The sequence below is a fragment of the Oncorhynchus kisutch genome, linkage group LG14 (assembly GCF_002021735.2).
Source record: "Oncorhynchus kisutch isolate 150728-3 linkage group LG14, Okis_V2, whole genome shotgun sequence".
In the NCBI taxonomy this organism is placed as follows: domain Eukaryota; kingdom Metazoa; phylum Chordata; class Actinopteri; order Salmoniformes; family Salmonidae; genus Oncorhynchus; species Oncorhynchus kisutch.
The window spans coordinates 55,194,379-55,213,174 of record NC_034187.2 but is presented as its reverse complement, the minus strand read 5'-3'; the positions used below and the strand labels follow the sequence as shown (position 1 = coordinate 55,213,174).

At 44.1% G+C, this 18,796-nt stretch overlaps 1 protein-coding gene across 3 annotated transcripts in view; it reads right to left on the bottom strand.

The window, feature by feature from the left end:
- Positions 1 to 542: 542 nt before the first annotated feature.
- LOC109903630 (gamma-enolase) overlaps positions 543 to 18,796 on the bottom strand; it is a 25,282-nt gene continuing 7,028 nt past the window's right edge. For all 3 annotated transcript variants that reach the window (XM_031789405.1, XM_020500455.2, XM_020500457.2), the window contains exons 2-12: positions 16,943 to 17,028; positions 16,719 to 16,814; positions 16,543 to 16,601; positions 15,739 to 15,808; positions 15,446 to 15,579; positions 15,010 to 15,232; positions 10,669 to 10,866; positions 7,635 to 7,836; positions 5,808 to 5,916; positions 5,600 to 5,658; positions 543 to 1,332 (exon numbers count right to left, since the gene is read on the bottom strand). In XM_031789405.1, coding sequence (XP_031645265.1) covers positions 1,263 to 1,332; positions 5,600 to 5,658; positions 5,808 to 5,916; positions 7,635 to 7,836; positions 10,669 to 10,866; positions 15,010 to 15,232; positions 15,446 to 15,579; positions 15,739 to 15,808; positions 16,543 to 16,601; positions 16,719 to 16,814; positions 16,943 to 17,027 — 1,305 coding nt within the window. In that variant the 5' untranslated portion in view covers position 17,028 and the 3' untranslated portion in view covers positions 543 to 1,262. The remainder of the gene's footprint in view (positions 1,333 to 5,599; positions 5,659 to 5,807; positions 5,917 to 7,634; positions 7,837 to 10,668; positions 10,867 to 15,009; positions 15,233 to 15,445; positions 15,580 to 15,738; positions 15,809 to 16,542; positions 16,602 to 16,718; positions 16,815 to 16,942; positions 17,029 to 18,796) is intronic.

Below are 18,796 nucleotides of genomic sequence, written 5' to 3'. Positions count from 1 at the left end.
TCATGGAAAGAGCAGGTATTCATAATGTTTTGACACTCGTTTTTTTTGGGGTGTAGAAGTGACCTCACGGTTGTTCAACAACAAAAAATATCCCGGACTCTGCCACCGTCCGCTGCTGAAAATTAACATTGGATTTACAAGCAGTTAACAAATGTGATATAATCAATTCACTTGCCAAACACAAAATTGTGTTACATCAAGTGTTTGTCATCTGCTGTGTATTTATTTGACTACTACATGGAAAGTTGTGTGTTGACAGTGGGAGCATTCTGTTGCCCTCCAGTGTCTTACATTGAGAACTACATGTAGAGCACAGCGATGTATGTGCATTGGTTGTAGAACCAGAAAAGGTTTTAACATTTCAGTAATTTACTTTTCTCACTATTCAAACCTTTCCATTTACATGATGTAGGAAAAAATTGCCCCCCATATGCTGATCTAGAGTCATTTTTGTGTAACATTAAGATTAGGGGAGGGTAAACTGATCTAGATTTGTACAACACTGATATTAATCAACAACAACAAAAAAGACACCAATGTGGTTGAAACTGTAAATTACAATAATTTTAATTCACATTTATTTTTTTCATGACAGTAGTTTTGTCTTTCAACAGCAATTATTTTGACAGAGGAATTAATGGAAAGTAGGGAAAGGGGAAATTGGGACTTCAAGCATGGAGGAACAGGCCCATTTCTGCAATCATAGCAACACCAGGAGAGGGAGTGTGGAGGTAACCAAGAAACAACAACAAGAACAAGGGACGACTGCAGAGCCAGAAAAGAGAGGGGGATGAAGGAGGGAGAGTTCAGTTTGTGTCATCATGGGTGAAAAAGCAAACAACTGTGCAATACAATATGTATTCTTTTTTTTCTTCTCCTCAGTCCGCCTAGTTAGTGTGTCCTTGTCGGCCATCGGTCAGTATTTTTTGTTGTTGTTTACAGCGGTGTATATTTCTTTTTTAAGTATTTTTTTACAAATTATTTGTGTGTGTTTCATTTTCTCTTTTTCTTCTTCTTTGACACTCATCTCAGTCTTGCTTAGGTGTGCCTCAGGCTTCATTTCTACACTTGTGTGTCTCTATTTTCATGTTTGTGTCTGTCGGTCAGTCAGTCGGTCTCTTTACATTTTTGTCTATCAGTCTATGTGTCTCAAAATCAGAGTTAACTGTACATATTTAATGTTACCCTGTAGTTCTTCTGTGCATGTAGTTTAGAGGCTCTGAGTATAGTCGGCGGTGATGTGTCGGTCGGTCTGTCTGGTCTCACAGGGCAGTGGGGTTTCTGAAGTTATAGCCCGCAAAGCGAGCTTGATCCCCCAACTCCTCCTCGATCCTAAAGAGACCAACAGAATGGACAAAGAGAGAACGATAAAACAGTGATACAACAGGTAAATGCATCCAACATCCATATGCTCTAGGTAAAAGCCCAGGCAATCTGAACTTAGATCTGTGGCTAGGCTAGGGGGCGACTTCTACCTGCAGCTGACCCCGTGATCAGGGAAATATAGTTGCCATTATTGGTTAATGCTGCTGTAATTGGGCAATCAGATCCTAGATCTGGGGTTACATACAGTGCATTTGGAAAGCATTCAGACCCCTTGACTTTTTCCACATTATTACATTACAGCCTTATTAAAAATACAAAAAATCTACACACAATATCCCATAATGACAAAGCAAAAAAGAGACGTCTAGAAATGTTTTAATTAATTAAAAATTAAAAACAGAAATACCTTATTTACAGAACCTTTGCTATGAGACTCAAAATGGAGCTCAGGTGTATCCTGTTTCCATTGATTATCCTTGAGGTATTCTTATCTTAACTTGGAGTCCACCTGTGGTAAATTCAATTGTATGGACATGATTTGAAAAAAGGCACATACCTGTCTATATAAGGTCCCACAGTGCATGTCAGAGCAAAAACCAAGAAATGGGGTAGAAAGAATTGTCTATGGAGCTTCGATACAGGAATGTCTCGAGGCACGATACCAAAAAATGTCTGCAGCATTGAAGGTCACCAAGAACACAGTGGCCTCCATCATTCTTAAATGGAAGAAGTTTGGAACCACCAAGACTCTTCCTAGAGCTGGCCGCCTGGCCAAACTGAGCAATTGGGGGAGAAGGGCCTTGGTCAGGGAGAACCTTCCAGAAGGACAACCATCTCTGCAACACTCCACCAATCAGGCCTTTTTGGTAGAGTGGCCAGACGGAAGCCACTCCTCAGTATAAGGCACTTGGCAGCCCACTTGAGTTTGCCAAAAGGACCTAAAGGACTCTCAGATCATGAGAAACTAAATCATCTGGTCTGATGAAACCAAGATTAAACTCTTTGGCCTAAATGCCAAGCGCCACGTCTGGAGGAAATCTGGCACCATCCCTACGGTGAAGCATGGTGGTGCCAGCATCATGCTGTGGGGATGTTTTTCAGCGGGAGGGACTGGGAGATTAGTCAGGCTTGAGGGAAAGCTGAACGGAGCAACGTACAGAAAGATCCTTGATGAAAACCTGCTGCAGAGTGCCCAGGACCTCAGACTGGGGCCACGGTTCACCTTCCAACAGGACAACGACCCTAAACACACAGCCAAGACAACGCACGAGTGGCTTTGGGACAAGTCTCTGAATGTCCTTGAGTGGTTCAGCCAGAGCCCAGACTTGAACCCGATCGAACATCTCTGGAGAGACCTGAAAATAGCTGTGCAGCGACGCTCCCCATCCAACCTGACAGAGCTTGAGAGGATCTGCAGAGAAGAATGGGAGAAACTCCCCAAATACAGGTGTTCCAAGCTTGTAGCATCATCTCCTAAAAGACTCAAGGCTGTAATCGCTGCCAAAGGTGCTTCACCAAAAGTACTGAGTAAAGGGTCTGAATACTTATGTAAATGTGATATTTCAGTAAAAAAAAAAAAGTATATACATATATATATATATATTTGCAAACATTTCTCAAAACCAGTTTTTGCTTTGTCATTATGTGGTATTGTGTGTAGATTGATGAGGGGGGAAAAACAATTGAATAAAATGTTAGAATAAGGCGGTAGCATAACAACGTTGGAAAGTCAAGGGGTCTGAATGCACTGTACACCTCCACCTGCAACTATTAACCCAGTGATCATTATTAGGAGTCATGCAATCAGATTCTAGAACTGTGCAACTTCTACCTGGACCATTAACCCAGTGATCTGGGTGTTATAGTGGCTGTTATCGGTTAATGCTGCTATGATTGGGTAAGAGGCCCTCCCTGCCCTGCTAAGAGCCCAATGGGATTACCCTGAGCGGATCCCAGGTGCTGTCTGCGCTCTGACTGGCTCTCATGGGGTGACATTGGCGTGTTAGCATGAGTGTCACAGCAATTAGCTCAGCGACGCTGTTTTAGAGTGGGATGTGTAGGAATACGCTCCTGGGCTGCGCTTCGTCACACTCAAGGTGGAAGCTGGCCTTATATGCAGGTGCAGGTCTAGGTTCAGTTTACGGTAACTGAATGCTACTAACCTGACCGTAAACCATTCAAGGTGGAAAGTAAAACGGACGTTCGATCAGTGTCTTGGGGCAATGTGGTCCTACTCCTATTCTTACTTTGAGGGATTGTTGACCTGTAACAGTAGCTTGTTGGTCTCTACACAGTATATGTTAGTATATGCTTACATGCAATAATAGAAGCATATTATTATTCCTTTGAGATGCAGTGTTTATTATGGAAATACACTGGAGTGTATAAAACATTAGGAACACCTTCCTAATATTGCGTTGCGCCCTCAGAACAGCCTCAATTCACTGGGGCATGGACTCTGCAAGGTGTTGAAGGCGTTCCACAGGGATGCTGGCTCATGTGGACTCCAATGCTTCCCACAGTTGTGTCAAGTTGGCTGGGAGTGGATCTCTACTCCGAATAGCTTGTTCCATCTCATCCCATAGATGCTCAATTGGATTGAGATCTGGTGACTGGGCGTGCTACTGCAGTAAGCTGAATTCACTGTCATGTTCATGGAACCATTCCTGGACAATCTTAGCCTTGTGGCATGGGGCATTATCCTGCTGAAAAAAATATATTTGCAGATGGATACACCATGAAGGGATGCACCTGATTGGCAATGATGTTCAGATATCCTGCGGCATTCAAACGTTGCTCCATCTTTATCAAGGATGAAAACGCTCCACACCACCACCACCAGCATGCAATGTTGACACGTGGCATGATGGATGCATGTACTTATGTGGTTTTCGCCATACCCTAGTCCTGCCAGCAGGAACCGAGATTCAACCAAGCAATGTTTTTCCAATTCCCCAGTGTCCAGTGTTTTCGTTCCTTAGCAAACTGTGGTTGTTCTTGTTTTTTGAGGAATGAAGTTGAACTCTGTACATCGTTGGCTGCCATACCCCATTCGTGTCAAGGTACGACAAGTTGTGCATTATTTTATGGGTCTTTGGGCACCAATGTTGTACTGGACTGTCAGTTGACAAACTGTAGCCCGTCTGTTATGCTGCACAATTCGTGTCAGTGTCCTTTGTCCTCTTTCATCAATGAGCCATTTTCGACCCCTGTTCTGCCGTTGGCCCGGATGTCCATTGGGTAGTGGACCATTCTTGATGCACACAGGAAACTGTTGAGCGTGAAAAACCCAGCAGCTTGGCAGTTCTTGACACACTCAAACCGGTGCGCCTGGTACCTACTACCATACCCCGTTCAAAAGCACTTAAATATACTGAACTAAAATATAAACGCAACATGCAACAATCTCAACGATTTTACTGAGTTACAGTTCATATAAGGAAACCAGTCAATTGAAATACATTCATTAGGCCCTAATCTATGGATTTCACATGATTGGGCAGGTGTGCAGCCATGGGTAGGCTGGGAGGGCATAGACCCCACCCACTGTGGAGCCAGGCCCAGCCAATCAGAATGAGTTGAGTTTTTCCCCACAAAAGGGCTGTATTACAGACAGAAATTAACATTAAATTCTCTGGAAACAACTCGTGGATATTCCTGCAGTCAGCATGCCAAATGCACACTCTCCAAAAATCTGTGGCATTATGTTGTGTGACACAACTGCACATTTTAAAGTGGCCCCAGTGCAAGGTGCACCTGTGTAATGATCATGCTGTTTAATCAGCAACTTGATATGCCACACCTATCAGGTGGATGGATTATTTTAGTAAAGGAGAAATGCTCACTAACAAAGATATAAACAAATGTGTGCACAACATTTCTGAGAAATACACTTTTTGTGCGTAAAAAACATTTCTGGGATTTTTTATTTCAGTTTAGGAAACTTGGGACCAACACTTTACATGTTGCGTTTATAGTTTTGTTCAGTGTATTTTGTCTTGTCCATTCACCCTCTGAATGGCACAAATACACAATCTCATGTCTCAAGGCTTACAAATCCTTATTTAACCTGTAGATTTAACAGGTGACATCAATAAGGGATCATAGCATTCACCTGGTCAGCCTGTCATGGAAAGAGCAGGTGTTCTTAATGAATTGTACACACAGTGTAAAAATGATTTATTGTTTTGAGGTGCAAATTCCATCAAGAAGCAATAAGCCACTGAATAGCATTTGTCAGGATAGCTAAAGACGATCATGTTTGACCACTGACCTCATGAGCTGGTTGTACTTGGCCAGCCTCTCAGATCTACACGGGGCTCCTGTCTTAATCTGAGAGAGAGAGCGAGAGTGAGAGAGAGAGAGAGAGAATTAGAACAAATTTAGTGAAAGCGATACAATTTTGTGGTCAGATTTGTATAATGATCAGGGACTTCTGTGTCTGTGTGGAATGCTCCGCATCTCTCTGAGTGAGTGTGTACCTGTCCAGTGCAGAGCCCCACCACCAGGTCAGCGATGAAAGTGTCCTCTGTCTCTCCCGAACGGTGACTGACCATCACTCCCCAGCCATTGGCTTGGGCTAGCTTACACCTGAGAGGGAGAGAGAAGGCGTCAGGCAGATATATAGAGAGAGAGATAGAGAAACCGAGAGTAAGCAAGAGACATAAAGAGAGAGGGATAGAGAGAGATGGAGAGTAAAATAAGCGTGAGACAACGAGGATAGGTGGGGTGTGGGCGATAGACTATCAGAGAGGGTACCAAAAGGATAGTTAAATGAATGTAGGATTCTAAGTGATTAACGGCTATATTAATACATTTTAATTGAACAACTTTCAATGACCGTTGGCTGTACTTATGGTCAAGATTGATGACAACAGTTATAGATGATGGATAGCTGTAAAATGTCAATGATTGATGGCTATGAGTGTTGTAACATTTGACAGGTATATAGATGGAAGTATTGGCTATATAAATATGACTGATTGATGATCATGTGAATGTAAAAAAGCTCATTATTTGCTTAATTAAATTATATTTTATTTGAGCAGGTAACCACCATTGACATCTCTTGCTCAAGGACTTCCAACCTGGCCAAGAGACAGACGTGATGATTGACGCTACATAAATGTGTATGAATGACATCACCTACTAAAGGTATTTTGGATCCGTTCCTAAATGGACCTGGGGCTTTCCCACCCGGGCCCAAAATAACAATTGTAAATATAGAGACCCGTTCCGAACCGATGACAACTAGACCTGTTCCGTATAGACCTAGTCGGATCCAGACCCGGTCCGATCCAAGTGAGGGAAGCAGCAGTAAAGTCATTTTTTAAGCTACTTTATTAACCGGAGCTGGGAGAGGCCGTACCCTGAGCGGGTGACCAGCCGACTTGCGCTATAGTAGACTAATAACCAGCCGACTTGCGCTATAGTAGACTAATAGCTGCCAAATCTAGGTTATTTATCATCAAATAGGATGACGTTGCACCTGTCTTGACTGCTTCAAACCGGGAGAAGCTAATTAAGCTAGCTAACGTTAGCTACATTGCATTCACTTTATAATCCTACAGTTACAAATAACAACAACTCTATGTTCAGAATATTAAGTATCTGTTGGCTCTTGGTCATTGTAGTCTATCCATCTCCTTTAACTTTTCATTCCGTCCATCTTCCATTGATTAGATGTCTAACTTTTGCAGAAAGAGCCAGGCTCTATATGACTGTAGACTATTGCCGCTTTGACGACTCATGATTGGCAAACAAGAGCAGCAGCATAAATTACAACATTTCTCTTTCTCACTACTGCAGCAGTCGCGTTCGGATCTGTATGGGTCCTTCCGGACAAGTCGGTTATAATTACACATAACCAAGACCCGTGACAATCATATCAGATCCGACCAAGACCGTGACATTTTATCAGAATTACCTACCTCAGCGGTCCCAAACTCTTGTCTTCCAGTACCCTTAACAGCATACATTTTTGTTGTAGCCCTGAACAAACATACGTGATTCAACTCATTAAAGGGCCTGATAATTAGTTGACAAGTTGAATCAGCTGCTTGTCCTGGGCTACAATAAAAATGCTATTGTTGGGGTTACTCAAGGACCAGAGTGAGGAAACACGGACCTACATCATTAGAGCTACATAACCTTGTTATAGAGCATCATAGTGTTCCTTCTATATATTACTAGGTAATTCATCTCTTTTTCAAGGACAACCTAGCCCGGCCAAGTGACAGAGATTGACATCTATATACAAGTATATCAACGTGATTGATTGACTGGTCATGTGACATGGGGTCACTTACGCCTGGATGGCTTCAGTGACAGAGCCAATCTGGTTGACTTTGAGCAGCAGGCAGTTGCAGGCCCGCTCCTCGGCAGCCTTCTCTATCCTCTTGGGATTGGTCACCGTCAGGTCGTCCCCGACAACCTGGATGCCCACGGAAGCGGTTAGGCGGGACCAGGCGGCCCAGTCGTCCTGGTCAAATGGGTCCTCGATGGACACCACTACAAAGGGGACAAAGGTATTGTGTTATCACTGTCTAGTTTAAAAAAAATAATGCACTGTGTGTGTTTTTTTGCTTAACTCTCAAATAAAATAAATAAATCAAATTCATGTTCGATTGAATTAACAATCTTGTAGGTGTCAGATAGCCCTCTAAATACACCTCTGCTGTCTTCAACCAAGATCTCAGCGATCACTGCCTCATTGCCTGCATCCGTAATGGGTCAGCGGTCAAACGACCTCCACTCATCACTGTAAAACGCTCCCTGAAACACTTCTGCGAGCAGGCCTTTCTAATCGACCTGGCCGGGGTATCCTGGAAGGATATTGATCTCATCCCGTCAGTAGAGGATGCCTGGATATTTTTTTTAAATGCCTTCCTAACCATCTTAAATAAACATGCCCCATTCAAGAAATTTAGAACCAGGAACAGATATAGCCCTTGGTTCTCCCCAGACCTGACTGCCCTTAACCAACACAAAAACATCCTATGGCGTTCTGCATTAGCATCGAACAGCCCCCGTGATATGCAGCTGTTCAGGGAAGCTAGAAACCATTATACACAGGCAGTTAGAAAAGCCAAGGCTAGCTTTTTCAAGCAGAAATTTGCTTCCTGCAACACTAACTCAAAAAAGTTCTGGGACACTGTAAAGTCCATGGAGAATAAGAACACCTCCTCCCAGCTGCCCACTGCACTGAAGATAGGAAACACTGTCACCACTGATAAATCCACCATAATTGAGAATTTCAATAAGCATTTTTCTACGGCTGGCCATGCTTTCCACCTGGCTACTCCTACCCCGGACAACTGCACTGCACCCCCAACAGCAACTCGCCCAAGCCTTCCCCATTTATCCTTCTCCCAAATCCATTCAGCTGATGTTCTGAAAGAGCTGCAAAATCTGGACCCCTACAAATCAGCCGGGCTAGACAATCTGGACCCTTTCTTTCTAAAATTATCTGCAGAAATTGTTGCCACCCCTATTACTAGCCTGTTCAACCTCTCTTTCGTGTCGTCTGAGATTCCCAAAGATTGGAAAGCAGCTGCGGTCATCCCCCTCTTCAAAGGAGGGGATACTCTTGACCCAAACTGCTACAGACCTATATCTATCCTACCGTGCCTTTCTAAGGTCTTCGAAAGCCAAGTCAACAAACAGATTACCGACCATTTCGAATCTCACCATACCTTCTCTGCTATGCAATCTGGTTTCAGAGCTGGTCATGGGTGCACCTCTGCCACGCACAAGGTCCTAAACGATATCTTAACCGCCATTGATAAGAAACATTACTGTGCAGCCGTATTCATTGATCTGGCCAAGGCTTTCGACTCTGTCAATCACCACATCCTCATCGGCAGACTCGACAGCCTTGGTTTCTCAAATGATTGCCTCACCTGGTTCACCAACTACTTCTCTGATAGAGTTCAGTGTGTCAAATCGGAGGGTCTGCTGTCCGGACCTCTGGCAGTCTCTATGGGGGTGCCACAGGGCTCAATTCTTGGACCGACTCTCTTCTCTGTATACATCAATGAGGTCGCTCTTGCTGCTGGTGAGTCTCTGATCCACCTCTACGCAGACGACACCATTCTGTATACTTCCGGCCCTTCTTTGGACACTGTGTTAACAACCCTCCAGGCAAGCTTCAATGCCATACAACTCTCCTTCCGTGGCCTCCAATTGCTCTTAAATACAAGTAAAACTAAATGCAGGCTCTTCAACCGATCGCTACCTGCACCTACCCGCCTGTCCAACATCACTACTCTGGACGGCTCTGACTTAGAATACGTGGACAACTACAAATACTTAGGTGTCTGGTTAGACTGTAAACTCTCCTTCCAGACCCATATCAAACATCTCCAATCCAAAGTTAAATCTAGAATTGGCTTCCTATTTCGCAACAAAGCATCCTTCACTCATGCTGCCAAACATACCCTTGTAAAACTGACCATCCTACCAATCCTCGACTTTGGCGATGTCATTTACAAAATAGCCTCCAATACCCTACTCAACAAATTGGATGCAGTCTATCACAGTGCAATCCGTTTTGTCACCAAAGCCCCATATACTACCCACCATTGCGACCTGTACGCTCTCGTTGGCTGGCCCTCGCTTCATACTCGTCGCCAAACCCACTGGCTCCATGTCATCTACAAGACCCTGCTAGGCAAAGTCCCCCCTTATCTCAGCTCGCTGGTCACCATAGCATCTCCCACCTGTGGCACACGCTCCAGCAGGTATATCTCTCTAGTCACCCCCAGAACCAATTCTTTCTTTGGCCGCCTCTCCTTCCAGTTCTCTGCTGCCAATGACTGGAACGAACTACAAAAATCTCTGAAACTGGAAACACTTATCTCCCTCCCTAGCTTTAAGCACCAACTGTCAGAGCAGCTCACAGATTACTGCACCTGTACATAGCCCACCTATAATTTAGCCCAAACAACTACCTCTTTCCCAACTGTATTTAATTTTATTTATTAATTTATTTTGCTCCTTTGCACCCCATTATTTTTATTTCTATTTTGCACATTCTTCCATTGCAAAACTACCATTCCAGTGTTTTACTTGCTATATTGTATTTACTTTGCCACCATGGCCTTTTTGCCTTTACCTCCCTTCCCACCTCATTTGCTCACATTGTATATAGACTTGTTTATACTGTATTATTGACTGTATGTCTGTTTTACTCCATGTGTAACTCTGTGTCGTTGTATCTGTCGAACTGCTTTGCTTTATCTTGGCCAGGTCGCAATTGTAAATGAGAACTTGTTCTCAACTTGCCTACCTGGTTAAATAAAGGTAAAATAAAAAAATAAAAAAAGATAACCGTCTGCCTACCTGGGTAGTCGTTAACGAAGCTTTGGTAGATATCTGACAGCTCCTCTCCGCTGATGTGTCTGTTAGCGTCCGGAGGAGACTTGAAGTCCAGGTCGTACTTCCCCTCGCGGTAAAACTCGGACGCCGCCACATCCATCCCAATCACCACCTTATCCGTGAAGCCCGCTTTCTCGATGGCTGTCTTTATCAGCTCCAACGCTGAAGGGAGAGACAGAAATAAGAAGGAGGGAAGGAAAGAAAGAACGAGAGAGGAAGAGTGTAAGGGTAGACTCTACCTAGCATCTGAACTAGAGGTCGACCGAATAATCGGAATGGCCGATTTCAAGTTTTCATAACAATCGGAAATCGGTCATTTTGGATGCCAATTTTGCCAATTTTATTTTTTACAACTTTATTTAACTAGGCAAGTCAGTTAAGAACACATTCTTATTTTCAATGACGGTGGGTTAACTGCCTTGTTCAGGGGCAGAACAACAAATTTTTACCTTGTCAGCTCAGGGATTCAATCTTGCAACCTTATGGTTAACTAGTCTAACGCAATAACCACATGCCTCACAAGGAGCCCGCCTGTTACGTGAATGCAGTAAGAAGCCAAGGTAAGTTGCTAGCTAGCATTAAACTTAATCAATCATAATCACTAGTTATAACTACACATGGTTGATGATATTACTAGTTTATCTAGTAGGCTGGGTTTCTGTACAGCACTTTGAGATATCAGCTGATGTACGAAGGGCTATATAAATAAATGTGACTTGATTTGATTTGATCTAGCGTGTCCTGCGTTGCATATAATCGATGCAGTGCACATTCGCGAAAAAGGACTGTCGTTGCTCCAACGTGTACCGAACCATAAACACCAATGCCTTTCTTAAAATCAATACACAGAAGCATATATTTTTAAACCTGCATATTTAGCTAAAAGATATCCAGGTTAGCAGGCAATATTAACCAGGTGAAATTGTGTCACTTCTCTTGCGTTTGGGCCGCCTGGCTCATTGCGAACTAATTTGCCAGAATTTTACGTAATTATGACATAACATTGAAGATTGTGCAATCTAACAGGAATACTTAGATTGATGGATGCCACCCGTTAGATAATATATGGAATGGTCCCGTATTTCACTGAAAGAATAAACGTCTTGTTTTTTTTCGAGATGATAGTTTCCGGATTCGACCATATTAATGACCTAAGGCTCGCATTTCTGTGTGTTATTATGTTATAATTAAGTCTATGATTTGATAGAGCAGTCTGACTGAGCGATGGTAGGCACCAGCAGGCACATAAGCATTCATTCAAACAGCACCTTTGTGCGTTTTTCCAGCAGCTCTGCTGTTTATGACTTCAAGCCTATCAACTCCCGAGATTAGGCTGGTGTATCGATGTGATGTGAAATGGCTAGCTAGTTAGCAGGGTGCACACTAATAGCGTTTCAAATGTCACTCGCTCTGAGACTTGGAGTAGTTGTCCCCCTTGCTCTGCATGGGTAACGCTGCTTCGAGGGTGGCTGTTGTCGTTGTGTTCCTGGTTCAGGCCCAGGTAGGAGCAAGAAGAGAGGTACGGAAGCTATACTGTTCCACTGGCAATACTAAAGTGCCTATATAGAACATCCAATAGTCAAAGGTATAGAGAGAAATAGTCCTATAATTCCTATAATACCTACAACCTAAAACTTCTTACCTGGGAATATTGAAGACTCATGTTAAAAGGAACCACCAGCTTTCATATTTTCTCATGTTTTGAGCAAGGAACTTCAACATTAGCTTTCTTACATGGCACATATTGCACTTTTACTTTCTTCTCCAACACTTTGTTTTTGCATTATTTAAACCAAATTTAACATGTTTCATTATTTATTTGAGGCTAAATTGATTTTATTGATGTATTGTATTAAGGTAAAATAATTGTTCATTCAGTATTGTTGTAATTGTCATTTTTACAAATACATTTTCAAAAATCGGCATCGGCTTTTTTTGTCCTCCAATAATGTGAATCGGCGTTGAAAAATCATAATCAGTCGACCTCTAATCTGAACCACTCCGTTTCTGCTTTAGCCAACTTGTCTTGTCATTTGTTTGGTGAGATGATGCTGCTGTGTTGCTGAAAGCAGAAATAGTCAAGTATCCACGCTGGGGTGGGGTTGAGAGTGAGGCAGAAAGGTTGCAAGACTACACACACGATTCTGTTCTAGATGCTTGAGAGATACTACAGACCAAAATATATTCTAAGAGGCTACAGCTGACACTCCTTTAGGCTTTTCACACTTCTTTTTTGATCTTGCCAGGGTTCTGACTTCCTGTCACACCTAGCTACTTATTCAATAGTGGGATAGCGGCATCATTCTTAGCCCAAGGCCCAGTGTTATCGCACACATACACGCACACACCAATGCAAGCTCAAGTACAAGCTTAAGCGCTCACACACACACAGTGTCAGTCCAAAGATCATCTGATACACATTGCCTTGGCTTGTTGGGAAATATGAGAACACGTCGTGACAAACATACAGATGAGCAGACACGGTCACAGAGGCAGGTTGCAAACTCATTACCACCTTAGGATTTAATTTCTGTAGCGTAGTGTAGTTTGTGGGTGAGAAGATTTTGTCTAGTGGGGTAAATGCACATATAGTATATTAACATTGGCACAGTCCACTATTTTCAAACAGTCCCCAAGAATGTATAATTTGAACTCTGGTCAGAGTCGTGTTCAGTGGAGCACATAGCAAAATGTTTTTAAAACAGATTTGTACCGCGGATGTCTCGCTCGGGAATCTAACGGATTAACCATTATAAACTCAGCAAAAAAAAGAAACGGACCCATTTCAGGACCATGTCTTTCAAAGATAATTCATAAAGATCCAAATAACTACAGACCTTCATTGTAAAGGGCTTAAACACCATTTCCCCATGCTTGTTCAATGAACCATAAACAATTAATGAACATGCACCTGTGGAACGGTCGTTAAGACACTAACAGCTTACAGACGGTAGGCAATTAAGGTCAAAGTTATGAAAACTAAAAGACACTGAAGAGGCCTTTCTACACCAAAATAAAGATGACCAGGGTCCCTGCTCATCTGCGTGAACGTGCTTAAGGCATGCCTCAAGGAGGCATGAGGACTGCAGATGTGGCCAGGGCAATAAATTCCAATGTCCGTACTGTGAGACGCCTAAGACAGCGCTACAGGAGACAGGACGGACAGCTGATCGTCCTTGCAGTGGCAGACCACGTGTAACAACATCTGCACAGGATCGGTACATCCGAACATCACACCTGCGGGACAGGTACAGGATGGCAACAACTGCCCAAGTTACACCAGGAACGTACAAACCCTCCATCAGTGCTCAGTGTCCACAATAGGCTGAGAGAGGCTGGACTGAGGGCTTGTAGGCCTGTTGTAAGACAGGTCCTTACCAGACATCATCGGCAACAATGTTGCCTATGGGCACAAACCCACCGTCACTGGACCAGATAGGACTGGCAAAAAGTGCTCTTCACTGACGAGTCGCGGTTTTGTCTCACTAGGGGTGATAGTCGGAGTCGGGTTTATCGTCGAAGGAATGAGAGTTATACCGAGGCCTGTACTCTGGAGCAGGATCGATTTGGAGGTGGAGGGTCTGTCATGGTCTGGGGCGGTGTGCCACAGCATCATCGGACTGAGCTTGTTGTCATTGCGTTACAAGGAAGACATCCTCCTCCCTCATGTGGTACCCTCCCTTCAGGCTCATCCTGACATGACCCTCCAGCATGACAATGCCACCAGCCATACTGCTCATTCTGTGAGTGATTTCCTGCAAGACAGGAATGCCAGTGTTCTGCTATGGCCAGCGAAGAACCTGGATCTCAATCCCATTGAGCACGTCTGGGACCTGTTAGATCGGAGGGTGAGGGCTAGGGCCATTCCCCCCAGAAATGCTGTGCCTTGGTGGAAGAGTGGGGTAACATCTCACAGCAAGAACTGGCAAATCTGGTGCAGTCCATGAGGAGGAGATGCACTGCAGTACTTAATGCAGCTGGTGGCCACACCAGATACTGACTGTTACTTTTGATTTTGACCCCCTTTTGTTCAGGGACACATTATTCCATTTCTGTTAGTCACATGTCTGTGGAACTTGTTCCGTTTATGTCTCAGTTGTTGAATTTTGTTATGTTCATACAAATATTTACACATGTTACGTTTGCTGAAAATAAACGCAGTTGACAGTGAGAGGACGTTTGTTTTTTTGCTGAGTTTATCATTAAAGTCCCTGTAGTCCGAGGTTGACAATTGGGCTTATCGGTCTCAGGCAGGTCTGCCCCTCACAGGACTGTGATTCTCTAAATCAACTCTGCTACACTTACCCTCACTGTTCTCCAGGATATTGGGGGCGAACCCCCCTTCGTCACCCACGTTGGTAGCATCCTGGCCGTACTTCTCCTGGATCACCCCCCTGAGCGTGTGGTACAGCTCCGAGCCCACTCGTAGCGCATCCCTGAAAGACTCCGCCCCGACAGGAAGTACCATGAACTCCTGCATGGCTAGCTTGTTGCCCGCGTGGGAGCCGCCGTTGATCACGTTGAACGCCTGGAAAGGAGATGAGAGGAGACAGAAGGGAATTAGCCGTTCGACCAATACCCTTGTTCAGCTGGTATGGTGCAGTACATTTCCCATATTTTTTTCATATACCGTATATGTTACTTTTATCATACATACCATTATGTTTCAGTGTTAATTATTGTTATTATGCTACACCACCTCCTCCTCTGATATGACAGTTATATAAGTAGAGTCTCTCACTGGAACTGGCAGCACCAGCTCGGTGTTTCCCGCCAGGTCAGCGATGTGACGGTACAGGGGGACCTCTTTCTCCGCTGCACCAGCCTTGCAAATGGCCAGGGAGATTCCCAGGATAGCATTAGCACCAAACTGAGCTGTCGACGATGAAGGAAATGTGATCAATTCCAAAAGGGCTACCAAAATCTAGGTTCAGACAAAAGCCCATTCTTTCAGTTAATGGTGGACCTGAATTGATCAGGGGATACAGCTTGACACATTCGATCTGTTTCTCTGGTAGGAACCTGGATACTCACACTTGTTCTCTGTGCCGTCCATTTCAATCATCGTGTTGTCCAGTTGTTCCTGCTCCACAACACTGATACCCTATGGGACATATATTTATAAGCATATTAAAACATTATTTAAATTGATATGTCATCGAGGACCAATTCTCTTCTTCAACAAATGGATGGATAACCCGCAACATATGGCGACTGCACACAAAAAAAGATCTCATATTTGCAGCCACCTTTGAGCAAGGAGCCAAACCCTCAAAAGTATTACCTCTTGCACATATCATAGCTATAACAGATTTTCTTGTAAAGAATCAGAGTACAACATCATTAAATTGTAAGATGTTCGTCTCATTTCTACATGCATCCTATACCTACGTTCTATAAGTGCAGCACAATGGCAATGTGATTTTCGTACGTTGCATCAATGCGTTTTTACTGGCTGACAGCATCCTAAGATTTATTGTCCCCTCAAATCTGCCTCGGCATAAATCTCTCTCTCTGTCTGTGGCGCAGCTGTCTGATTCATAGATACACACAGAGAACAATTACTCCGTACTCTTAAATCACTCATACCAACACATCCCCATTTCACTGCACCTATCTGGTGTTTGTGACCATAAAACACATTTCCTTTTTTTCCTTCCACTGTCCTTGGTCCATCTTCACACATTCGTTTATCTACGCCTGTCTGGATAGGTCAATCACATCCACTCAGCTTCCTGAAAGTCCATCTGGAAGTGATGGTTATCTGCAGATCAATATGTACTCACACTTAAACATGAGCACTGTCACCTAGCTGGCAAAACACAGTCCCCAACTCACCGTTGCTATCAGGGCAGGAGCCAGAGTGTCATTGATGTGGCCCACTGCCTTGAGCACACCTAGAGCAGAGAAAGAAGGCAGATAGGAGAGAAGACGGTGAAGGAGGGGCAAACATCAATCTGTTTACTCCAGCATTAGATATACGTGGACTCGCGAGCGCGAGAACACAAACAAACCTTTGCCCTTGTAGCGGCTCTTGTCCCCATCCCTCAGTTCTAGAGCCTCATAGATACCTGTGGACGCTCCACTGGGCACTGCAGCCCTGAAAAGACCTGAGAGAGAGAGAGAGAGAGGCGAGGGACGTCCTCTATAGAATTTATCATAGCTTTTGGCTAGTCTTAGCTCTCTTTGTATGGTGTGATGCTCAGCTTTGCAGACATGCATGAGAGAGAGAGATCACCTTTCTCTGTGCACAGGTCCACCTCCACAGTGGGGTTTCCTCGGGAGTCCAGGATCTCCCTCGCAATGATGCTCACAATGGACATCCTGTGAAAGAGAGAGCGAAGGGAAGGAGAGAAAGAAAGAGCAGGGGGGGGGGGGGGAGATCTATTTTTACCATTACATTTGCGCATACAGTAAGGAAATGAATAATGAAAGTGCAAAGCAAGTGTGCAGAGAGGGACATTACGATGGCTATAAACCCGTCATGGTTGATGAGAGCATTCCAACATGTAAAGTTGCAAGACATCCAACAGTAGGAATTGAATTGATATTACAATGTCGTGTGCCAGAAGGTTAGATGGAGTCCATGATGCTAAAAAAACATTGCTCACTCAAGACACTATTCCGCTATCAGGACTGAGAGTTGTGGAATCGGTGGTGAGTGACTCAAGCCAAATGACAATATCGTTCCTAGTCACCTGGCTCACGACTCCATGAGACACAGGGAATCAGCCACTGCCATTGGTCAAGATCGGACTATCAGCGCCTAGCCCACCTTGACAAGCTTTATCCAGAAATACACAGTTAAGGTTTTGCAATTTTATAACTCATTTCATGCAATTCTACTCATTTTGCCATGGGGCGGAGAGAAAAATATGCAGGGCTGGGCTCTGACTGCATGTGTGGGTACGGATGTGGGTACGCAGACCCGTGAGCCACTGCAGCCCCTCAAGATGAGCTCAGATTTTTGTGTGGCCTCCACCACCATCAAAGTTGCCCATCCCTGCCCTATGGTGTACCCATATGATGTCATTATCATTTTCCTTCTTAATAGTAATTAGCCCCTAATAGTCGTTTATTTGGATCAACAAAATCAACAAGGATCCCTCCAGAACTGCACAGCTTCACAAAAAGACTGAAATGTTGCAGCAGCTGAGCATTGCTGTCGATAAACGTATGAACGTCACTATGTGTTTTCCACAGACATTTTTGTGGTGGACAAATATATCATACCTCCCTTTCAGCCCCTATGTTTTCAGTCACTATGAATGTATTTAACCACATGTTCAGGTAAATGCTTGTAATTTAATGGTGCCACAATATGCATATATCCCTATCCACTTTCAGCCCATCATCAATCAACCCCCTTATCGGGACTCATATGAATGCAGCCGTAAGTTATATAACCCCCCCCCCCAGCAGCTTGCCTCATGAGGACACCCATGTCCACACCGAACCTACTGTAGATTGCAGCACTCAGCACAAATACCCAGAGAGAGCAAGATAGAGGGAGGGAGAAGGGAAGGGGTTGGGGCGATGGGGAGAAAAATTGATAAATAATTAAATCCCTCCTTTTGGCTGAAGAACAGAGGAGATTCAGAGATGGAGGAGAGGGTTGGTGTGGTAAAAAGGAGAGCAGGGGGAGAGCGAGAAAGAGAAGCAGAAGGCTTATTTTCGCAGGATTGGCACCGATTGGACACACACTGACACAGACGCATGGAGAGCAGTCTAACGCACGGCACACACACACACACACACACACACACACTTTTGCAGACGCTGACACTATCCCTCTTCTTCTCTCTCACACATGCACTGTACACACACGCATCCGTACACATAGTGATACAGACATTCAAGGCTCTCTTCATCCCCTTCACTGTCTCTCAAAAACACACAAACACGCACACACACACAGACATGTAGAGCTCTCCCTTCCTCTACCTGCCTCAGACACACCTGCTAGTTCAAACACAAAGCACATTTTCTCCACATACACAGAGAGGCACCGTCAAAAGAATCCAGACAATACAAAAATGCTCTTATAGAAACTGACACACATGTATACACAGTAAACACACACACACACACT